The sequence below is a fragment of the Podarcis cretensis genome (assembly GCF_951804945.1).
Source record: "Podarcis cretensis genome assembly, chromosome: 14".
Taxonomy (NCBI): Eukaryota; Metazoa; Chordata; class Lepidosauria; order Squamata; family Lacertidae; genus Podarcis; species Podarcis cretensis.
Window position 1 is genome coordinate 41766021 of NC_137183.1, and position 24427 is coordinate 41790447.

At 43.5% G+C, this 24427-nt stretch overlaps 1 protein-coding gene across 3 annotated transcripts; it reads right to left on the reverse strand.

Annotated features, from left to right (window-relative positions):
- Nucleotides 1-1494: 1494 nt before the first annotated feature.
- On the reverse strand, nt 1495-20837 carry TMC7 (transmembrane channel like 7). 3 transcript variants are annotated; one of them, XM_079953776.1, is made up of 16 exons: nt 20724-20837; nt 18084-18327; nt 17452-17600; nt 16144-16311; nt 15939-16024; nt 14217-14362; nt 12810-12957; nt 11743-11916; nt 10849-11003; nt 10067-10184; nt 9720-9817; nt 8582-8765; nt 7010-7140; nt 6058-6213; nt 4504-4582; nt 1495-3216 (listed from the first exon to the last, which is right to left on the reverse strand). In XM_079953776.1, exons 1-16 carry the CDS (start codon nt 20779-20781, stop codon nt 3157-3159), a joined length of 2154 nt encoding a protein of 717 aa, XP_079809902.1. In that variant the 5' UTR covers nt 20782-20837; the 3' UTR covers nt 1495-3156. The 3 variants fall into 3 exon arrangements, with proteins under 3 accessions (XP_079809902.1, XP_079809903.1, XP_079809901.1); XM_079953777.1 differs by lacking the exon at nt 20724-20837 and adding an exon at nt 20431-20457; XM_079953775.1 differs by lacking the exon at nt 20724-20837 and adding an exon at nt 19996-20203.
- Between the last annotated feature and the right edge of the window lie 3590 nt (nt 20838-24427).

A 24427-nucleotide genomic window follows, 5' to 3' on the forward strand; every position in this document is an offset into this window, starting at 1 on the left:
CAGTGACTGTCTGCCCAGGCTGATGCTTGTGTCAGGTATGAATAGAGTGCCGTTTTATTTTTGTAATCTTGACAGCTGATAAAATCACCCACCTGAAACGAAAAAAGCTGTTTCCACTGTGGGAATCTTCTTAAAAGATTGAAAGAAGAACTGACCTCTAAACAAAATCTGCCCATAATGTCCATAAACTCTTGAAATCGACGGGACTGAGCTCTGATTTTTTAAGACAGTTTAATCCCCAGTGTTGAAAGATTTTGAAATTGTCATTTTAAGAAGAGCCCTGCTGGATCAGGACAAAGGTCTGTATAGTCCCAGTAACCAACAGATGCCTCTCACGAAGACTGCAAGCATGACATGAGCAAAACTCCCACCCATTGTTTTCCAGCAACTTGTACTCGGAGGCCTGGTGCCTCTGAACCTGGAGCTTGCAGATTGCCACCACATCTAGAAACCACTGACAGCACTACCCTTTATGAATCTCCCTCCCTTTTTAAAAACCATCTAAATGGATGACTCTCAACAGTAGCAAATCTGATAGTTCAACAATGCACTGTGTGAAGTTCTTCTTTTCAGACCAGTGGTTCTCAAGGGGTGTGGCAGGAAAGGATGGCAAGTATTGCAGGAAGATTCAAGGACAATCAAAGAAACATTTAAACATTTCAGAGTAGCATAGTTGAAAACTTTTTTTTTGGGGGGGGGGATATCTATCCATGTCTCTCTTCAAGAGCATTGGCTATTCTTCTACAGTTCTTTACGTCTTGTTGTGAACAGGGTCTTCCAAATATTAAAGATCAGAAAAGAGAAAGGCTTCTTTGTGTTGAGGAGATGAATTTGTCTCAAATTAGACCTAATATCAAGGAGATTACCTAGCAAAAGCAAGTTCACACCTCTGAGTTTGTATACATACTTAAGGGGAAAGGTACCATCTAGGGGTCCTTTGCTTTTTCTAAAAATAAATAAATACAGGTACTTAAGATATATATGTAAGAGGCTCATTTATAATTATATAAGTTCTTATGATTCAAGTTCTTAGGTAGCTGTGTTGTTTAATATCTTATGAACGTCCCATGGTCATATTATAAAGTAATTGTGTTGTATGTTATAAATCAAGCACTGCTAGGAGTTGTTTTTTGTTTTCCAATGTATTCCTTATCAATAAAAAATTTGGTGTGGCACAAGCCGATTTTTATTCTGAAAGTGTGGCTCAGAATCCCTCCCCCCCCCTCCCCCCCCCCCCGCCCGAGAACCACTACTTTAGACTGACTAGAATCTTCTACCAGGCTCAGAAATAAGGACAAAATACTGCTGTCTCCTTGAAAGAAGACTAAGTGTTTTTAAACTTTGGTCAGATTATGCCCTGTGTTTTGCAAACATGATTTTGAAGTGTTCAACTGTTGTTGCTTTAATGTTGTGCTGAAAGCTTGACCCTTGGGTAATATGATTTGACAAAGCTGAATAATGTAGTCAAAGAGAAATAAAAGCCAACTCTCCATAAAGCAGCTGCAATATATTTATTAGCATTAATTAATATATACATTACCTTTTTTATAATATTTCTTTGTTTGTTTTTAAGTACCTCTGAGGTGTGCCATTTAATGCAACAATTATCCAAAACGGAAATAGAGTAAGAAAACATGGCTACTTAATAAAGGCCAAAGATTAGCAAACCCTTGGCTTCTATTTCAACACAGCAATTAATTCCAGCCAAGGATCTGGCTGTTACCTGATAGTCTGACCCTTCTACAATTTGAAAAACCAAGGTTTCTGAGGATTCTGAGTAACTATATAGTTACAAACCTACCTCAATACGTCCTTTCTTCCATCCCCATCTCATTACAAAAAATCTTTTTGTTTCAACTTAATGACTTGAGCATCTACACGTTTGTTTTGAAGCATAATGCTATCAGCATTTTCCTGTCCCTTGCCGCTTATATTTATACCCAGTGAATACAGAAGGAGTAAGGAACCTGTGGCCTTCCAGATGTTGGACTCCAATTCCCATCAGCCCCACGCAGCAAGACCAACTGTAGTCTTAACAACACCTGGAGGACCACAACTTTCCGACCCTGGATTTAAGTGATTTCTATAAGATGGCCATGGAACGCATGAACCATGGGACCTATGGGCAGGGCTTCACAGCTATGCCTCTGAGGTTCCATTGGCTTTTTGATTAGGAAGAGTTTGTCACAGCTCTCCTAAAGCAGCAATTAAAACAAAACAAAGTATATAGTTGGGACACGTATATAGGCTTCAGCATAAAGCTGTTCTTATCTAGTATGCAAAATCCAACCATCTGGCAGAGTAAATCAACAGAAGTCAGATTCTGGGTTGAAGCACAATACATGCCTAGTTTATACCCAGCAAGTCTTCAGGAAGATTTGGGGCAGCAGAGATAATTTCCCTAACATTTTGGGGGGTCGTACTTAAAGACAGGTAATGTATCTTCCCTTCCTCAAGCACATACCAAGTTCTGGACAGGTGATCAACCAATCCTCTCCATCAAAGAAGTCTAGAAGGACTACATTTCACTGCATACACTCTGTTATGTGGCTGAACCAGCACAGACCCAGGCAGTTACCATTAGGAATGATGTACTTACATGTTATTAAGTAAAACTGATTAATAAAAGTTGATTTTTTTAAAATAAAAAAAGGAATGGCATTGAAAACAACACTGAGAACCTTTTACAAAGAGCTTCCTGGTCAAGACAGGGAAGGCAGTTCACAACAGTTTTAAAACACCCATGAAAAACAGAGGCTTAAAGTGTAAACAATGAAAATAAAGATACAACCTCACAAAGACCTCTACAATGGTAGAGATTCTGAGCACGATTTTTAAGAGTAAATTCTGCACAAACAGAAATACAGAAATCCTGTATAAACGGGGTGCATGCTCAATGAGAAGCCTAACAGGTCAACATGATAAATGGCTCCCTGAGTTGATCAACGACTCACTTATGCACACCAGCCCCGGATCCGGACACAGATATTGGAACAGCTGTAGGAGACCCACATCTACTGCAAGTTACACTGGCCCAAGGATGAAGTTCCAAGTCACTTGGCTCAAGGTTCAAGGCACTAGAGTTCTCTTTTTAGCATCCCCTGAACAGCAGCTCCAAAAAAACGACTCCAAAGGCAGCAGGCATGAAAAGGCACCTCAGCTAAGTCTCTGAGCTTCAGTCAGCTTCCTGATCAGGAAGAGCTTGTCACGACTCTCCTAAGGCAGAAATTGGGTGGCGGGATGGGGAATACAAAAAGTAGAGTATTTAAAGTTCTCCTTCAATATAAAGTGCAAGTCCCCTACCAAGCAAGATCTAAACCAGAATGGGGAGCCTATGGCCTCTCAGACAGATATTGCTGAACTCTTATCATCCCTGACCATTGATAAGGGGTCAGCAAATTTTCAGCAGGGGGCCAGTCCACTGTCCCCCAGACCCTGTAGGGGACCAGACTATATTTTTTTGGGGGGGGGGATGAACAAATACCCAAGCCCCACAAATAACCCAGAGATGCATTTTAAATAAAAGGACACATTCCACTCATGTAAAAACACGCTGATTCCTGGACCGTCTGAGGGCCGCATTTAGAAGGCGATTGGGCCGGATCCGGCGCCTGGTCCTTAGTTTGCCTACCCATGCCATTGATCATGTTGGCTGGGGCCAATGGGAGCTGGCATCCAAGAACATCCCTACCCTTAACCTAAGCAAAACACGGTGATTGAACAGCAGTTGGCTCTGAATAAAGAAATGCATGCATAGATTTTCATTTTTTTAAAAAAACTGTACTGCAGCCCTTTACACTGTAACATGCAAACTGGCAGAAAGTTTGGGGGGCATCTTCCCAGAGGTCAGTTGGTCAAGGACAACCTTCCACTTCCCTCAAAATTCCTGTTGCCACCCTTCAGCCTGTTACTCCTTAGAGTGTGGCCAGACTTCAGTTTCTACTCCATTCATTATGATCTCCTGCCTTACTGAAGCCCAGAGAAGACTGCGTTCAGATACCTCCAAATGCTGGGACTACAGCTCCTATCAGCCCTCACCAGGACAGCTAATGGGAGTTGTAGTCCAACATCTGGAGGGCACCAGGTTGGCAAAGGCTGGTGTAGGCCTTTGACTCCATGGGTTGCAGCTTGTGGCTCTCTCTGAAGCCCAGAAATGTATTTCTAGCCATCAAGATTAAAGCTAAAACAAAAACACAGTGCACCATTTTAAAGAGGCAGAATATGTAAAACGGGGGGGGGGGGGGAGCAACCCTGCCAAACTCTTGCAGAGTTCACTGAGTGATAGCGGGGCCTAGGAGTCAATTACACAAAGCAATGGCCTTGGTTGACATCCCATGTGAGTAATCTGTCCAAGGTATTAATGTGACATCATGTCCTATGATCCCACAACAAATATTTAGCAGGTTAAAAAAAAAAGATGGCTCTCATCATACATTGGACTATCAGGACAACTTGTGCACGCAGTATTTGGGGAGGGGAGATGAAACACTGATTTAAACTTACCATAACTAATTGTTCCCTGAGTTGATTAACAACTCGTTTATGTGCTCCAGCCAAGGCAATGAAATAAAACATAATAAGGCTGTAAAACAATGGAGAAACACAAACATCAGGACAGTTTAATACCAATGCAGGCCCAAGTTTTGTAAAACAGCATCCAGAAGATTGAGATACATACAAAATAATAGTAAGGATTCCCAAGCTACCAAATGCAGGCACAACTTCAACAAGACAGATGAAGAGTTCCTCAAACCCAGTAATCTGTCTCCAATAGCAATTTAATGTTTATCATGGATGTTTAGGGCCATAAACTTATTAACTAACCAATGACCTTTTTCTGCATTTATACAGGAAGCTGCCCTATACGAGCTCAAGCTTTTTGTCCATTTAACTCAGTGTTGTCATCTTTGACTTGCTCTCCAGGCCTTCAGGCAGGGGGTCTTTCCTGTCACCTGCCACCCAACCTTTTGAACTGGAGATGCCAAGGACTGAACCTGGGACCATCTGCATCCAAGGCGTGGGCCCTACACCAGCTACATTCTTCTTAGTATTTGAACAATGAAATCCACGAGAAGAGAGGCATTGCAGTGTCAAAAGACTGCTATAATTGGGGTTGCATGTAAGGATCTAAAAGGCAGCAGGGCTGGGAAAGGGGACCAGTGCTGGAGGCCTTGGAGGTCTGATGTCAATCAAACTCAACAACAGAATCAGAGTTGGAAAGGATCTCAAAAGGTATTTTAGTCCAACTCCCAACCAATGTAGGGAATCCATGGGTACTGCATCCTTATCTAGTCCCTGCTTAGAAAACCCTAGCCCAAGGAGTTTTTTGCCCAAGCTAGTCCTTCCCAGTACAGAGCCAGTCAGCCCGGTGGCCTCCCAGTACAGGGCACCTTCAAACGTACGTGGGACACTCAACCCTAGCAAAGGTGCAACACTGTCCGCGCTGCTTTCCCCACAGCAGATGCCTGCCAATGGTGACCTCAGCAACTGAAGCTAAATAAGGGACCAGTATTCTAAGCTTAAGAAGAGGAATGGCCTTGTTTTTTTATTGAACTATAAGCTGCTCTCGGACCCTTTGTCGCTGAAGAGCAGGACAAAAATCCTTTAAATAAACGAAGGAACAGCAGTGATATTAATAAAATAGTGCTTCCAGCACACAACTGCGGTATCATGCACAACATAAGAATACTGACTACAAAAACACTGCTCTATATAGTGCTAAGCGATTGTCAGAGTTAGAGGGGGAAAGGGTGGCAGCTAGACACATTATTAAGATACAGTAGATCTTTTTTTATTTTTACAAATATACCTAATGATATCATATGGACATCATACTCGCAGAAACACCAGCAGTATGAACTTTTTCAACTAAATATACAATGGTTGCTTATGCATAGCAGTGCTCAGCATCCCCACCCCACCCTCCGCAATAAAAATCTGGTACATTTACATTGAACATGATCCAATAGCTGTGTACTGGGGACATTTTTCTATTGACCCCAGACAACACCGAAGAACAACATGGAAGAGATCAAGGCCAGCCTGGCCAGTGCTTACCAGACCACCATAAAGAACGGCACTGCAAACGCTTCTGACACAATGCCATTCAGAACCTTCTGCAATACTGGTGGGAAATGATGCGCCGTATGTTCTATGACATCCCACGAACGGTTAACATTCACAAAAGGCCCACACGCTTTTGAGGAGGGAATGCTGTTTAAGCGGGGAAGGAAGGAAGCATGTGCAAGAAAATTGCTATTAATTAAGCTTATTAGTCATTTTTTAAATGCAAAAGTAACTCAAAATGACTTGAAACAATGATGAAGTAATGAATACATTAAAACCAGTATAAAACTAAAACAATAAAATATAAAACTTGATCATATTTTTAAAAGACAGAACTAAAACATCCCACCCGCTGAAGAAGGCCGCAAATAATTAAAAGCCAAAGGCCTGTCAGAAAAGACATGCTTTTGCCTGGTGACTAAAGGTAATTAATGATGGCACCAGGTGAGCCTCCCTGGGGAGAGCATTCCACAAGCAGGGAGCCACCACTGAAAAGGCCCATTCTTGTGATGCCATCCTCCTGACCTCCCACAGAGGGGGGCACATGGAGATGACAGAAGGGTCTAGGTTGATTCATATGAAGCCCTACTCCAGTGTCTTCAGATAGCAGGAGCCCCCATTCAGAAGGTAGATGTGCCCCCACACTCTGAAATGAGACAGGGGAGAGCCTTTCTGCTTAGGAAACTCTCCCCCCCAGAAAGGCTTATATGACACCTATAAAAATGTTCGTTAAGCACTAGGAAAATTCCTTTTTATTTTCCAAGGCCTTTTAGCTCAAGTGTATTTTCCCCTCACCATTTCTACAGTGAAATAAGCTGTCATCACAACTCAGGATTTTGAACATTGGCACATAAGTGGACTTGGATAGACCCAGGTGAAGCCCATTTCCCCTCCCAGCTACACAGTAACAGAGAGGCAAAGCTGTATTAAAAGGACTGCTTACTGCGTCATGCTGAGTCCCAACGGAATGAAAGCTAGAATGAGGCCAATCAAGAGCACCACCAGGAAGAAAAAGTTGGAGCTGGACGCTCTGAAGGGCCGCGTTGAAGGCTTGCATGTATGCATCAGACTAATCTGGAGAGAAGAAAAGAGCTCAGCCCAGATGCCAGAAGTTTGGGCTCCTGGAGAGGAACTAGTTTCGCATAGTGGGGAGGCACTTTGAGGAAAAGAAGAGGGAAGGCCACACACACACACACAAACACACACACACACACCAATCACCTGTCAGTTACTCCCAATGTCATTTGAACCAGCACCTTGCATATCTGGGCTAGCAAGTGGGGCTCAGGCCTAACCCTGAAGGGCCAGATTTTACCCAGCAATGTCCAGTTGTGGATTCCTATTCTAACCTCTATTCCTGTGGTCCCCAGACGTCTTCCCCCCAGACTTAAAATTGCCAATAGCCTCAATGTGGTCATTGTAATACACTGTGCTAGATGCCGTATGCTTTTTAATTGCATTTTTCTTTTCTTTCTTCTGTTGTATTTTATTGTATTGCACAGAATTCAAATTGTAATACAATTAACGTGCAGAGGGCGGCAAGCTCCACCCCCCTCTGTACCTGACTGAAGAGAAACAAGTAAGGAATTTGCACAAGAGCAAAAATGGTTGTTCTGCAATTATTAAGTTTGCGGATGACACCACCATAATGGGTTTAATTACAGGCGGAGACGAATCTGAGTACAGGGGGGAGGTTCAAAAGGTATCCACATGATGCTCAGACAACAATCTGCACCTAAACATTGGCAAGACAAAGGAAATGGTGTTGGAGGAAGTGAGGGGAGCTAGCCCCGTTGTATATCGGGGGGGGGGCTGTGAGGAGAGAGTCTCTTCCTTTAAATTCCTGGGAGTCCATCTTAGTGAAGACCTTACTTGGAAGGTCAATACAGCCCAGGTGGTTAGGAAGGCCCAACAGAGACTTCATTTCCTTAGGGTCTTGCGAAAGAACAATGTTAGACAGCAACTGATTATTTCCTTCTATTGGTCCACGATAGAAAATGTTCTCTCATACTGTATTACGGTGTGGTATGCCATGGACAGAAACTCCCTACAGAGGGTGGTGAAGACAGCACATGGTATCATGGGCTATCCCCTGAGTCCGCTAGATGTCATCTCAGGAGACCGTTGCCTCAGAAGAGCGAGGAACATTCTCAGGGATGACTCACACCCTGGCCAGCACCTTTTAAATCTCCTGCCCTCGGGCAGATGTAGAAGCATGATAAATCGCATCAACAGGTTAAAGAACAGTTTCTACCTGTGGGCCGTGAGGCTGCTGAATGGAAGACAGCAACATTGCAGCTGACATTCGGGGTTGGCGGTTGTACGACAGCACACAGAGTGTAACAAGGACTGAAATATTGCGGGGAGGGGCTTGTTTAATCTCACTGTAAACAAGTGGTACAGTGACAATAAAGTATTTCTATTTCTATTTACAAGTTGGGTGCAGGATGGAAATTATTAAAACTGTTGTTACAAATACACCTAGGCAACAGTCAGCATTAAAAAGACCAGGTACCTTTTTAATGTAAAAGACGACAAAATATTTTACTGCTGCGATGGCAGGGAGAAGAGGACAATAGAAAGTCCCAATCCAACAGATAGTTTGCCCGTAAACAATTTCCAGCACGTTGTCAGGGATGGCAAACTCCTGCAGACCACACCACCGGAAGGCCTTATATGAGCAATAGGTAACCATCAACCTAAGAACAGTAATAAAAAAGCCCTACTTTACGGTCCAGCAATAAAACTAAATGAACCTTTTCATCATTTATAGAAGTAAAATGTAAGAAACATAAGTGCATTCGTAGCTAGCCAGGTAGTGCATGGTGTAGAAATGTGGGGTTGAGCAAATATTGCCAGGTCGGAAACAAATAAAAAAAAATTTCCGAGGTTGCTCTTGAACCTAACCTGTGGCTCCCTTATTGCCATGAGATTTGAGGCTGGTCCAACCCCCAATATTGTCCCAAGTTCATACACACTTAGCATGAATGTGCAAGTTCCAAGAGTGACGCTCATGGTCCCAATACTCCTCCTAGCTTGTCCTGCTACTGCAGCATGATGAGTAAACCAGGGTTTAGCATAGCATGTCAGCCAAACCCAGGCTCATGGTTTAGCTCCATCCAAACTAACCAAGGTTTATCTATGGTTTGTGGCTCAGTTATTTGTTTAAATACCGCTTAATATTTTCAAAAACCTTTACTTTTGTAGTTCATCTTTTAATAAAGGATTCACAAGGGGAAGCTTAAGTATTTGGACCAAGTTAGGCAGAACAGGAAACCATGGTTTCTCTACAAATGAGATGCAATAAAGTCTTGGGAGCCTATGGTTCCCAGACCCCTCCCCTTCTTTCATGCCCGCCAGGAGATTAGAGGCATCCACTAACTGCAATTCCCTGTGATGTTCAAACTCAGGCAACCGTGGCTTGCTTAAAGTAGCAATGGTTTCACGACAAGCAAGGACCTGAAGTGACCGTTATGATTCTGGCTTTTCTTGCTAGCACAGCATTTCTCACAAACTACAGATACCCAAGTTTAAACATTACAGGAAACAGCATTTTTTAAAACAAAACAAAACTGAAAGTGGTTACTTTTGGTCTTAAATTGTGTTTCAACTGTAAAGAAAGGAAATGCCTCTTCACTGAAGTTTATACTCACTTTCTTGGAAAGTCAATAAAGACCGTAATAGCAAATATTATGATGAAGTCAAAGATCATCAGCTTATACATTTCCTGGCCAACTCGAGATTCCCAGCACTGAAAGGAAAGGAAAAGGGTTTATCAAAATAAATTCAGTTGATTATTATGTTTTAAGATTATCATAAAACACCACTGCATTGTCATCTCACTAAAACAAAATTCACAAAGCTACTGGAAAAGCTTTTCACTCTGGTGAGCAATTCCTGCCAGGGTTCCTTTGCTTCCAAGCGGGGTTTAAGGACAGTCAATGGAAAGGAAGACCTTGTTTCACACGTCCCATTTTAGTTCACATATAGATCTACTTACAGGGTAGAGCTGATAGTTGTATCCACAGGCCATGCATTTTGCATTAGTACAGGACCTGATTCGAGTCCACAGTGAGAACAAGAGAACACCAATGTTGGCCAGCCTCACAAAGACACACCTTCAAAACAAAATGGAAGGAACACACCAATTAATTGTCCAAGTTTTATACTATGGGGATTTTGCAATACCAGGGGCTTGATTACAGAAAAGCAACAGATATCCATGAGATTGTTAAAATCTGCAGCTTTAGGCATTCTAATGCAAAAGGTCAAGGAGAGGAAGCCAACTGGCTAAGGTGATTCTGCACAGAAAGCTTAGGGGAGGGATCCCTCCCTCCCATTTCATCAGTTTCAATCCATGATGGAATCTCATAGAATCTCCCCTCCTACTGGGCCCTTGATCCACCTCTCTTCCTTTCCCCACAGCCAATCCATGCTCTTAAAGCTGCTGCCATGATCTCTTAGAAGCGAGGAGTCAACATGCCAAAGTGTTCTGCTCTCTCACTTGCCCAGAGCAGCAGAGGTAACACTATTACTTCTATTCCTGCAAGTTGTCATCGGGGTGTGGCATGATGTTTGGTCACGCAACTCAATTTTGGAAGCAGCTATGAACCTAGAAGCACAAAGAGTGACCTTTTGACAACACACAATTAAGCAAAGCCCAACCAGCCACAAGGCGCTACCAGACCTAAGAACACCAGAATAGGTGGCAGCAGGTGCACAGAGTTGGAAAAGGTTCTATTTCGATATTGAGTTACGGAATCGAGCAGCGCAAATGCTTACCTCATCAGCGTTAACCGGATTTCAAAGGCTGGTGAGTAGTCTTCAAATTTGATGAGAACTGAAAAAATTAATGGGGCAATAAAGTTGGCCATCGTAATCACCATGGAAGGTAAGTACTGTACTATGAGGTTATCATCAAATCTTGGTTTGTGGTCCTGCATAGAGAGAAAGAAAGCAAAAGCAAAAGCAAAGGGGGGAGTTGTTTCTCTGGTTAGCTGCAGAACTCATAAAATGGGCCAATGGCCCATCTAGTCCAGCATCCTGTTCTCACACCCATTGTGTCCAAGCAGATGCCCATGGGAAACCGGCAAGCAGAACCTAAGCACAAGAGCCCTCTCTGCTCCTGTGGCTTCTAGCAGCTGGTATTCAGAAGTATTACTGTCTCAAAACATGGAGGCAGAGCATAGAAACTTTCACATTGCAACTCGTCAAGACCTGTTTCCTGCTGACCTGATCTTAGAGTAGCAACTACAGCTTCTTTCCCAGCAGATGGAAACACACTTGGTCCCCGATTCTTTAGTTTTGTCAGCTATTCCCTCTGCTGTGTACTTCTCTCTAGCTGATAGCATCCCTGTATCTGCACACAAGACACCAGCTGCAAAACTCCCATGAATGTACTTTTAAGTTCCCCCAAGTGTCTGCCTCTTGCTTGCGTGGGAAGGTGCACAATTCCTAAGCTCATCAGCCTCCCTTTCTGGCATCTTCGTTCCTCTCCATGGCTGTTCTACTGCTAATAACAGCTTGTCAGAGTTTAAACTGGACATTCTGATAAAATTCTCCAGTGAGGCACCATATTTGTAGTGCAATTACAACTCCTTGGAAATGGCGACAGCTATTCCCATTGCTTGCCCTGCCTGGAGAGATTTGTTTATAAAAATCTGCCATGCCACTTACATTGGAAATGTTTTCTTGTGAGTAGACTGTTGCTCTATAGATAGAATAAAAGCAAGCTGACAAAACAGCTAGGACAATGCAGTTTAGGAATATTCTCAAGCAATAGATGCGTATTTTCTCTCTGGTGGTCCTTTCTGCGACCTTCTGCCTTAGTCTCTCTTCCTCCAAGTCAGTCTGTAAACAGAAATTCATTCACCAATGATATTTTTTAAAACTAAACCCCAACTTTGGTCAAATGATCCCTAAGGAGGCTAACAACAGGTTAACAACATTCTTTATTATTCTTATGACTAAACATATTACCTACCCTTCATGAGCAAAGTTCCAGGGCAGCTTACAACCATTTTAAATTCAGAATTAAAACCAGCATTTAACTCTTCTCTTGGTGGCCAAATGTGATGCCAGAGACATTCTGCTGAAGCCTCTCATCTACTTCTGCTATAATTGCTATTTATTCTACACCCACTTTCCTGGGAGTAAGCCCCACTGAACACGGAAGGCTCAGACAGGCTTACACAGTAAGACTAGTTTCTCAATTTTTCTTACATGTTGTTTATGCTATGATTCACTCACTGCTATTTATTTAGATTTCTCTCTCACTTTAATTGAGGTATTATGTGTATTATGACACATAGCCCAGTTTGACATAGATCATATAATTATAGAATTGTAGGTAGGGACCATGAGAGTCATCTAGTCCAACCCCCTTCAATGCATGAAGCACATGGGGGTTTTTTTGGGGGGGGGGATACACACAAGCCCCCTGCAAGAAAAATTTGCTATATAGAGTTCTGCTGCTCAAGATTCTGGCCGCTCCATTTCATTTGTTCCATCCACACCTGGTTTCCCACCCACACCTCCACAAGTCAGACAGCATTCCATGGTCACTGAGCATTCTCCACTGGTCTGTTTTGCCCCCTACCCTTTTTTTTGCAATTCTGCAAACCTTGGGAGTTCCCCAGACCTGCTGCTGCCTCCCTCTGGTGTTTAGGTAGTACTGTTTGAGGTACATTTGCAATGGCAAGTCACAGCCTGATCATTATAAAGAGACGGAATGGTACACTCACTTTAAGCTCATAGTGCAAGCTGCTATGCTTGAGCCGTGCAGCATTTACATCTGTAATACAGAAATCCCAGCCAGCAAATATTTTGTTGCAGTAACTCTGAAACTGATCATCGTTGCGTACCAAGCTTTGTTTGAATCCATCGACAGATCTGGAAAAAGCATCCCCGAAAAATGAAATGCTTGATTAGCAACTTAAAGATTTTCATTTTTGTACGAGTACATGGAAGAGTATACTCATTCACAGCCAGATGCTACCCATAGACACTCAGAATTAAGTGCTGTTTAATTCTACTGAATTTCCTCCAAAGTAACTCTGCACAGGATTACACTATTAGGGGACGAAACAGTCAAAAAGCATTTCATGATTTTCCTGTTGCTCTACTGTATAGCTTCAGCTGAAAACAAAATATTTCTAAATGTTTGACTATCTACCTATCTATAAACACTCCCTAGAATTATTACCAATTTGATTTATTCCCCGCCCTTCACCCCAAGGTTCCAGGGCGGGTCACAACAATTAAAAATACAACATTGAAAACAGTTTTAACGAATTACGATCGGAAGAATAGGGTGGGTCCCAATATACACCAAGTGTAAAGATGTGCATCTTGAGAATGTCAGGGAGAAAGCAGGTATGCAGGGTTTTTTTAAAATTGAGGAGCACTGAAATATTCAGTACCCACCCCCCAGCAGTCCCTAGTGATACAATCCAGTACCAGTTTCTATGAAAGGATTTACTGATCACGAGGCAAAGCTCTTACTTGCCACAAAGTAAGCCATGATTGCAATCAGGGCCAGACCCTGAGAGTAACCACAAAATGTTTTTCCCCCTCACCACGAGAGAAGGGGGTGAGTGAAGATCCACATCAGGAGCTGCCCCTGTGGATCCTGATGCCTGAGGCGGCCGCCTCATTTTGCCTCAAGGGTGGGCCGGCCCTGAGTGCAACTCTACACACACTTACTAGGAAGCAAGTCCCGCTGAACTCAAGCAGAAGAGATCTTTGCAAACCTACAAAAGGCACTACTAGACAACACAGGGAAACTCCTTGCCGGTTTTACTACCCACATCATTTTCAGCCCAGTTTATCAAGTAAGAGAGTCTCTGGGGTGGGAGTGAAGGGAATTCCTGACCTATCAGATGGCACTTCCTCCTGGGGCCTTTAGCACTGCTGCTTCTCCAGAAGGAAGGGCCGCCCACCTTCCTGACCAGACTGGCAGAGCAAGGACCTCCTCAAACCCCTCTAAGGTTTTTTTTTAAAGGAATTGTGCCTGCAGCATAAATAAAGGATAACTAAAGTATGTTGAACATTAACCATAGTGACAGGAGAAAAGATCATGAAGAAATAAGAGAAATGCAGGGGAAAGACCCAAATGGGCCATCGCAGCGCATACTTCAGGCTAACTTTACCTTTTCACGATCCAGAGAAAGCTTAATGAAAGGTAACCCAGCGTGGTCAGCAAATAGGCAAGCGGCACATGGTATTTCAGGACGCCAAAATAGATGGTGTCTACTGTGTAATAGCCATAAAAGAGACTAGTCATTTCCAGAAAGCCCTGCGAGAATTTAGCACAGAAGAAAGTTACTACATAGAAACACACAACGGTTTACAAACATGCTCTGGAGCCTTTGCCAAGTGCCAAAAGCAACTATTTGAAAACAGATGGTGTTGCACCCCCAATAAAGCTCTTTACCTATAAGGAAAAGCCTTCAGCTGTGTAAATCAAGATAAACTGGAAGAGTCCCAAAGGGTGGTATCCAATGAAGTAGCTCAACCGGCACAAGCATTTCCATTTGCACAACCGAACTTTCCCTACCTCTCCTCAAACTCCCCTCATGCCCTCCTTGGAGGGCTGGGGAAATCCCCAGCACAGATTTAAGAGGAACATGAGGGGAGGCCAAGTAGAGGGAGGGAGAAGTTCCACTGCGCAGTCCAAGGTCCTTGAATTAAGGAAACTACTTCATTGGATGCCACCCTATGTAGTACAGCTGTCCTGTAAAGGGAAGAGAGGCAGGAACCATATACACTGCCCTAAGGTTTCTGGAGGAAAACTCTTCCAAGGAGTAATTTTTTTTAATGTAACAATTAAATAAAACAATTTTACAATGCTACAGCTAGAAGGACAAAAAACTTAAAATTAAAGAAGGGGTTCTCAGGATGCAAAGTTCTACATTCAGTAATGTATGTCACATGCACACTATGGACGCATTCAGAAAAACAAGTACAGTGGTCCCTCGCAAGACGAAATTAATCCGTTCCGTGAGGCTCTTTGTATAGCGGTTTTTTCGTCTTGCGAAGCAAGCCCATTGACAGCTTAGCAGATTAGCGCTATTAGCGGTTTAGCAGCTTTTAGCGGATCAGCTGATCAGCGGCTTAGCGGCTTAGGAAAAGGGGGGGGAGGGGAAAAAACCCGCAGGAACTTGCAAGACATTTCGTCTTGCAAAGCAAGGCCATAGGGAAATTCGTTTTGCGAAGCGCCTCCAAAACGGAAAACCCTTTCGTCTAGCGGGTTTTCCGTCTTGCGAGGCGTTCGTCTTGCGGGGCACCACTGTATCTGCTTAATAAACCAATACATGCACAGGCTTCAGGCACCTGCAAGCAGTGGCTCTGCACGAGTGAGTGAGTAAGCGGCAAGGCTGCATTGAATGGGATAAATCTTTACCTGTCAAAGTAAGGCAACTATGTTTAATGGGTTCTAAGGAAGCCAAAATATAAGGCGACGGATCAAAGCTGGTTTAACAGGAAGCAATGGGCCAGTGCTTGCATGGCATTGTAAAGCTACATACACACCGTACACTTAAAGCACATTTTCCCACCCCCAAAAAATCCTGAGAATGGCAGTTTATGCCTTGCCAAGCTAAAATTCCCAGCACCCTTAACAAAACTGCAGGTTCCCAGGATTCATTGAGGGGGCGAATTGACTTTAACTGTACAGCATGTACGCAACCTGAGAGTTTCTACTCTGAAGAGCTTAGCTTTAGAGATTTACCCTGCCCAATACAGCCTTACCATTTTGCCCAGAAGGTGGAGGGAGGGAGGGGGGCTTTCTACCTCTTAATGAAACCCTCTGCTTTTGTTTTGTTTTTTTAATCTGCTTCTTTGGATTTAGCAATATATGTCCAAATACTTACTGTGCCAGTCAGCAAATCTATAACGTAACTGTAGAAGTAAATAAGTCCCTTGGTACCACTGACAACATAAACTGTGCAGTGGTGCTCTGTAGATAAAGAGATCAAAAGAAAATAAATTGAACAGAAGGAGTGAAAACAGCCAGATGCTCGTCTGCTATCTCTGTACTTGCGAACAGAAAACAAGTTAGTAGGGAAAGTGTGTTACCTATGCTCTTCAGGGGAAGTTGGACGTAGCTGCCATTGACCGTTCCATGTTTGTAAAAGGCACTAGGAAGGGTGATAAAGGTGAACACAAGGAGAAAGATCACAACGTTCAGGATCACGAGGAATCGTAGAAAGGAAAAGTAAGACTGGATCCCAGTGCCAAACTTCCCTATGGAAAGAAAGATTTAATTTATGAATGAACACATTTACTGTTAATGTAAAACAGTGGGTGCGCATGATGCAGTCCCAAGTACCCTGCCTCAAGTTCCATGGTGGAAGAAAGGTGGGCCCTTTGAATGACCTCCGTTTGCACATAATACTAAGCCAAACCATGGTTTAGTGTTAATGTACTGCCTCCCAAGGAGCAGATTATAACCACTTGGTTCCTTCACAGGCTTTTTAGCTCAGCACAGCAGCTAAGGTTTGGCTCATCATATTGTCCAAACCTGGAATTGTGGTCAAGATCTCTGTTCCTTAACAACAACAAACTTTGGTGACAGATCATGGTTAATCAGGAGAAACTTTAAGCACGATCCCAGGTTTGGACGACATGCTAAACCTCTTCAGTGGGAGCCCGCTCAGCTGTGGAACGCTCTTCCAAAGTGGCCTTGTCTGTCACCATCACTGGAATCTTTCCTTTGCCAGGCAAAAACATTTTTATTTTTCCCAAGCATTTGCCCCCCTCGCTGTTCCCTCCATCATGAGATTCTGAGGGTGGCTGGTTATCTTCCCTCCACCCACCACTTCAAAAATACACAGAGATAAAGGAGGAATTTGAAGCAATGATATTTATTCTTACTTCTTCTTTTCAAGGCTCAGATCATCACCTGAAGATCTGAACAGTTGCCTCATCCTGCAGTTGTGGGTTGGGTGACTTGTGACAGATTTGTCTGTCTGAACGTTTAGTGCATTCTTTTTAAAACTGGCTTATTTAAATGCATTGTACTTTTGGTTACTGTTTTAAGCCAAGTTAGTTACTGTAAAGGCAGAGAGCTGAAAAAGGAAGGAATTGGGAAATAACCTGTGTTGTTATGTTCTGCAGAAGCTGCTGTTTCTGCGCTATCTTCAAAGGCAGCCTCAGTATATAACACATTGCAGTAATCTAACCTAGAGGTTTTTTTGTATTTTTATGTTTAATTTGTTTGTGGGTTTTAGCTGTGTCTTATTTACAATTTCATTTGTGCAATTTCTTTACGGTTTCTCAGTCAACCAGTTTATAAATCCACTAAATAACTGAATAAAAGATGTGAAAAAGACAATGAAAATAAGGAACAAAATCAAGCAGCATACAAATTAATAAAGAACATACCCTCAATACTGCGGATGTCATGTCCCCAAAGTTCAAAGTAAGATGACAGTTCTCTGGTATCCTCTACAATTTTTTTCCATGATTTGCTACTTATCTGCCTCCACTGATGCCAACCTGACAGGTATCTTACGTTAGCCACCTGAATTTCCCTAATAAGATAAAACGAATTAACATGACAAGATCATTGGGGGTTTCATTTTAGAACTGGTGAAAATGCAGGATTATTTTAAAAAAAACAAAAATAATAACTGCACATGATGCATCCCAAAGCAATTTACAATATAACATATAAAGTTAAAAATCCCTTAGCTTACAATTTCCATGCCTGTTGGACCATGAGTGAGAACTGCGAATGGCCATTGCCTATATCATAAACTGAAGGGGGAGGGTTATACTTTTGGAATTAATTTTTCATCTTAACACAAAGATTTGGATTCTTTTACTTACGTCATCTTAACCTAAGTTCCTTGAACATGGACCAATGGTGGAGCATGGTGGAGGCAAAATGACTTACTGCCATTTAGAAACAATTTTAGAAATTAATAAAATCCATTTCCCAGAAGCAATTTTTACCCAGAAATGGATCCCACTACCACAACTACTATACAGCTCAATGAATTTCTCTCTCTAACCTTAATCTTCTCTTCTCTGCGATAGTTAAGGCATATTCTCTCAGCGGCTGTGCAGAGCCTGGGCTTCCTGGTCCAACCCTTTCCAGGAGACTGCTGGTCTCGCCAGAAGCTGTCCGTGCTAAACTGCGGTAGTCCCGCAATCCTCCAGCTGAAGTTCTCCTCCTCAACATAGACTGGTAACTGGGTAGTTCTTGCAGAAAGGCAACAGTTGGTGCTGCATACTGTGAGTCAAGAAGGAAAACCTCTGCAGAAAGTAAAGGGAGGAAAGGTTAACAAATTAGCTCCCAAGCTCAGCTGGTTAAAGCATGGTCCTGATGCCAAGGTTTCAGGTTTGGTCGGCTGGACAGCTGCATATGCCTGCATTGCAGGGGGTCGGATGATCCACCATGGAGGGAGGGTGGTGGTGTTGGGAACGAAGTGTGCCATGTGCCCATGTACAATATATGCGCCTCTAACACCTGGTTTGCATCGCATAGTAAGCATCCTTAACCATGACCTGTAATCATAGGAAAACCTTGGCTACAGATTGTGATTAACGATAAGAGACTTCAACCATGATGCAGAGTTCAGATGACACAGTAAGGCAAATCCTGGCTTGCCTGCTGCATTAAAAAGGTAAAGGTACCCCTGCCCGTACGGGCCAGTCTTGACAGACTCTGGGGTTGTGCGCCCATCTCACTTAAGAGGCCAGGGGCCAGCGCTGTCCGGAGACACTTCCGGGTCACGTGGCCAGCGTGACATCGCTGCTCTGGCCAGAGCCAGAGCCGCACACGGAAACGCCGTTTACCTTCCCGCTGGTAAGCGGTCCCTATTTATCTACTTGGACCCGGAGGTGCTTTCGAACTGCTAGGTTGGCAGGCGCTGGGACCGAGCAGCGGGAGCACACCCCGCCACAGGGATTCGAACCGCCGACCTTTCGATCGGCAAGCCCTAGGCGCTGAGGCTTTAACCCACAGCGCCACCTGCATCCCTATGCCTGCTGCATTGCACTGACCTAAAAAGCCCAGGGAGCAGCAATCTCATCGGGAGCCAGCAAGTCCAGGTAAGCCATAGTTCACCATGTGAACAAGGCTGTTGTTCTGGACTAATTTAGATAGCACTAAATAAATTAGCAGCTATCCCATTATTAAATTAACATTAATATCACTCCTATTAATGCTATCAATACCATATATTCTTGTTATTATTAATCATTAAATTTGTATACCGCCCTATACCTACAGGACTCAGGGCGGTTTACAAGATAAAAACACAAAATACATGATAAAAAGACCAACAACCCAAGAATCCCCCTTCCCCAGCACATTTTAAAAGGGCATTGGTTATGTTTATTATTATGAGCTCTCTCTGAGCCTCAGGTATGGGCCCCAAAGGAGGCTGCTAAAAATGATCACATCATTAAATTGAACCATTTCACAAAACTGATGAAGTGGCACTTCTAGCCAACAGAGTTTTTAAGGTAAAGGTAAAGGTACCCCTGCCCGTACGGGCCAGTCTTGCCAGACTCTGGGGTTGGTGCACCCATCTCACTCAAGAGGCCAGGGGCCAGCGCTGTCCGGAGACACTTCCGGGTCACGTGGCCAGCGTGACATCGCTGCTCTGACCAGAGCCAGAGCCAGAGCCGCACACGGAAACGCCGTTTACCTTCCAGCTAGTAAGCGGTCCCTATTTATCTACTTGCACCTGGAGGTGCTTTCGAACTGCTAGGTTGGCAGGCGCTGGGACCGAGCAGCGGGAGCGCACCCCGCCGCAGGGATTCGAACCGCCGACCTTTCGATCGGCAAGCCCTAGGCGCTGAGGCTTTTACCCACAGCGCCACCTGCGTCCACCTGCGCCACTCTGTAAAAACAGAGTTTTTACACCGTGACAAATAAACCGATGTTTCTCTAGTTAGTTTTTAGATGGTACCCACTCAGGCCTCTCCACGATGATGTGAAGCACAAAACTCGCAGGCCCCCAACATTTTGTTGATTTTGAACCCCTTTAAGAGCACAAATTCGCTCTAACCGGAAACATTTTTTTAAAACGTTTCCCGCAGAGTCGCAACATGATCCCGGAGCAGGTTTACCCAGAAGCAACGCCCAGGTGACCTCAGCGGGCTGCATCACACTCGGAACTGAACTCAGCGTCGACCCGTGGAAAATTCAAGGGCCGAAATGAGTCGTGCATATTCATCTTAACCTTTTGCGCAAAGGCTAGCATTGGCTGCAACCCACGGCTAACTCCGGCCCATTCATAAAAATTAAAAAGGGCCTACCCTGAGCATGATCCAACAGGGGAACAGAAGCCCGTGGGATTTATTTACTCCCCAAGAAAGCAAAGTTGCAACCTGCAAAAAGCGAGCTACCTGCAAATAGCGAGTTGCAACCTGCCAAAAGCGGGCAAAAAGCGACTCGGTTCGCTTGAGAAGAAGCCGGAGCAAACGAGGAGCAGCCCCCATCTCTTCCCCGCCACCCCTTTCGCATCCACGGCGCCCCAAAGTGCCTCACCGGGCCGACCCCCGTCGCCGCCGTTGCCCACTCGTTTTACGCGAGAGTAAAAAACCAAAACAAACCCGCGCTGTTCAACGGAACTTCCTCCCAAGTAAGACACCCAAGAGGCCGGCAACGCCGTCCCCGTCCCGCCCCGCCCTCGACCCACCGTTGCTCCCCCAGCCGGGGCTGTCCCGCCTCGCGGCACCCGGCAGCCGCTCGCCCATGCTGGCTGTCGGGCGGCCTCTCGCCGTCGTCGCAAACGAAGCCCTCCGCCGCCTTCCTCAGGTCCTGACCGGGTTGTTTCCGGCCCTCTCCGGGGGAGCCAATGGAAGCGAGCTCGGCCGCTAGCTGGGCCGGATATTATTGTTGTGAGGGAGGCCGGCGGGGAGCGGCCTCAGCGCCTCGTGGTGCCGCCGCCCGAAACTCACGGTCGTTTGTTTCGCGTTGTTGCTGACGCTTGAGGCTCTTCTCCCTTTTCCTTTTGAAAGTTTTAGGTATTAGAAGTCACCCCCAGAACTGGCGCCGCCTTCCAAGATAATCACGACTCCATTAACATTATACTGTATAGAGCAATTATAATAACCCACCTGACTCTTCAGAAAGCCTTATAGCCTCATATAGACACTGGAGACACCTGTCAGGTGTAAACATGGTGTCAAATTGTTTGGGAAACGGCCTTACTAGTGTTAATCAGAATTCTAAGGTCTCAGATACATAGAATACCGGTAAATGTTCATGAATGTACAAGGCAGGCACATAAGTATATAAACCACATGGTCTGAAATAGTACAGGAGAGCAATCTTCCCAAATAGACCTCAAATATTTCTCTGCAAGGAGGAAGGAAAATGAGAAAAGCTTTCCAATTGTCCTTGGACTGTAGGGGCTTACACCTCCCTGCAAATACTGTCTGGCAAAGTATCTGTTAAGCTGAGCAAATTATCAATATGTGTAGGAGATTCAGGAAATAAAGTCTTCTTCTTTGGCGATCACTCGTAGTCAAGTAAGATTGTCTTCCATGAACACTGTTTTAAAAGTGAGTCCATAAGTGGCTTTGGAGTACAATTCTCAATCCATGCATTCTTCCACAGTGGGGACATAGATTTCCGGGTGGGAGTTGATCACGGTGAGGATTCCCCCTTGAGAGGGAGGGAACATTCTTTTCAGAATCACAGATGACCTGGACAAGAATAGATCAAATATGGATTACTAGTGGGATGGCTCCTAAGATAAAGAAAGTGGAAATCTGCCCAAAGACATGCTCCGACCACAATGCAGTAAAGATGGAAATGAAAACAACAACAGCTGGCTCTTTTAGATGGAGAATGAATGACACCCTATTTAAAGATCCAGAGGTGTACCAAAAGGCCCAAAAGACTTTGAAGGACTATTTTGAGATAAATCTAAGGACAGAAGTGGAGAAACGAGTGATCTGGGACGCAAGCAAGGCCGTGATGAGGGGTTTCTTGATACAGCAGAACTCCTTGAAAAGGAGGAAACAACAGGAGAAGAAAGACAAAATTTTGGAAAGGATAAAAGACAGTGAAAAGAAACTGAGATCCAACCCAAAGTCACATGAGATCTTGAGACAAATTAAGTTGTATCAGAAGCAATATATGGAATTGATGAACCAGGAGATTGAATGGAAAATTAAACGAATGAGACAAAAGACATTTGAATCGGCAGATAAATGTGGGAAACTCCTGTCATGGCAATTGAAGAAGAGACTGAAATTGAACACAGTCACAAGTTTGGAGGTAGATGGAAAGAATATTTCGAAACCAAATGAGATCAGTAACTGCTTTCAGAGCTATTTCAGAAGACTGTATGCACAAGGGCCGGAAAACGAAAGAGACATTGAAGAATTTCTTAAGAAATATGGATTACAAAAAATTTCGCAACAAAGTATGGCGTTTTTAAATGAGAAAATAACTGAACAAGAAATTGAGGGTGCCATTCAAAACATGCAACTGGGGAAATCTCCAGGGCCAGATGGACTAACCTCCAGATATTACAAAGCCTTGAAAGACTGGATAATTCAGCCATTTAAGGAGGTTTGCAACGAGATATTAGAGGGGAAAAGGGCACCTGAGACGTGGAAAGAAGCCTTCATCACACTTATACCAAAGACTGAGGTTGATAAAAAACAGATCAAGAACTACCGCCCTATATCACTACTTAATGTGGATTACAAAATTTTTGCAGACATTTTGGCAAAAAGACTAAAGAAGGTGCTGGTGGAGGAGATTCATAAAGACCAGGCAGGCTTTCTCCCGGGTAGGCATATATCTACTAATGTAAGGAATATAATTGACATTATAGAAATGTTGACAGTGAACATTAATACGAAGGCAGTTTTAATTTTTGTGGACGCGGAGAAAGCCTTTGACAATATATCTTGGAAATTTATGAAAAAGAATCTCCACGGGATGGGGGTAGGCCAAAGGTTTGAAAATGGTATAAGTGCAATTTATTCTGAGCAAAAGGCGAAGTTAATTGTAAATAATGTGGTTATGGATGAACTACCTATAGAAAAAGGGACACGTCAGGGGTGCCCAATATCCCCATTACTTTTTATATCGGTCCTGGAGGTCCTATTAAATATGATTAGGGGAGATCAGCTGGTAAAAGGGATTCAGGTCGGAGCCAGACATTACAAATTAAAGGCTTTTGCAGATGACTTAGTACTGACTTTGCAAGAGCCAGACACTAGTACCAAAAGAGCTTTGGAATTAATTCAAGTATTTGGCCAGGTCGCAGGATTTAAATTGAATAAACAAAAAACCAAGGTATTGGAAAAGAATTTAACAAATGTTGAAAGGGAAAGATTCCAAGAGGAAACTGGGTTAGTGGTGGCAAAGAGTGTAAAATACCTGGGGATTAACATGACATCTAAGAATGTGAACTTATTTAAGGACAACTATGACAAGTGCTGGACTGAGATAAAGAAAGATTTAGAAATATGGTCAAACCTGAAGCTTTCCTTGTTAGGTCGAATTGCTGTGATCAAAATGAATGTATTGCCTAGAATGTTATTTTTGTTTCAGACATTACAAATTGTTGATAAACTGGACTGTTTCAAGAAGTGGCAGAAAGACATATCTAAATTTGTCTGGCAGGGCAAAAAGCCCAGAATCAAGTTTAAGATACTTACCGACTCTAAAGAAAGAGGGGGGTTTGCCCTGCCGGACTTAAGACTTTACTATGAATCGGCAGCTTTCTGCTGGTTAAAAGATTGGCTACTTCTTGAAAATGCAGACATTCTAGATTTGGAAGGATTTGACAATAATTTTGGTTGGCATGCATATATCTGGTATGACAAGGTTAAAGTGTATAAGGGTTTTAAAAATCATATTGTCAGGAAAGCACTATATAATGTATGGATACGGTATAAAGATTTACTGGAAAACAGAACTCCCAGGTGGCTTTCACCTATGGAGGCTAAGGAAGTAAAGAAACTTAATATGACAACCAATTGGCCGAAATACTCTGAGATTTTAGAACAAGAAGGTGGTGAATTTAAATTACAAAGTTATGAGAAAATAAAGTCCAAGGTACGAGATTGGCTCCATTATTTTCAAATAATGGAGGCTTTCAAACAAGACAGGAAAATTGGCTTCCAGGTGGAGAAATCGAAATTGGAAACAGAATTGTTAGAACCCAATACTAAGAATTTATCAAGAATGTACAACTTGCTGTTGAAGTGGAATACAATAGATGAGACAGTGAAGTCTGCTATGGTTAAATGGGCACAGGACATAGGTCATGACATTATGTTTGCTGACTGGGAGCAGTTATGGACCACAGGTATTAAATTCACGGCATGTAATGCCTTACGAGAAAACATTATGAAAATGATTTATAGGTGGTAC

What these genes read in the sequence shown, in the direction of transcription:
- TMC7 (XM_079953775.1), bottom strand. Translation starts at nt 20,188, where the DNA reads ATGCAGCCCGCTGAGGTCACCTGGGCGTTGCTTCTGGGTAAACCTGCT. An exon ending in CACAAGAAAACATTTCCAAT is followed by an intron (nt 11,004 to 11,742) that starts GTAAGTGGCATG and finishes CTCTCTATGCAG; the next exon opens with GACCACAAACCAAGATTTGA. An exon ending in ATCCGGTTAACGCTGATGAG is followed by an intron (nt 10,185 to 10,848) that starts GTAAGCATTTGC and finishes TTTGTTTTGAAG; the next exon opens with GTGTGTCTTTGTGAGGCTGG.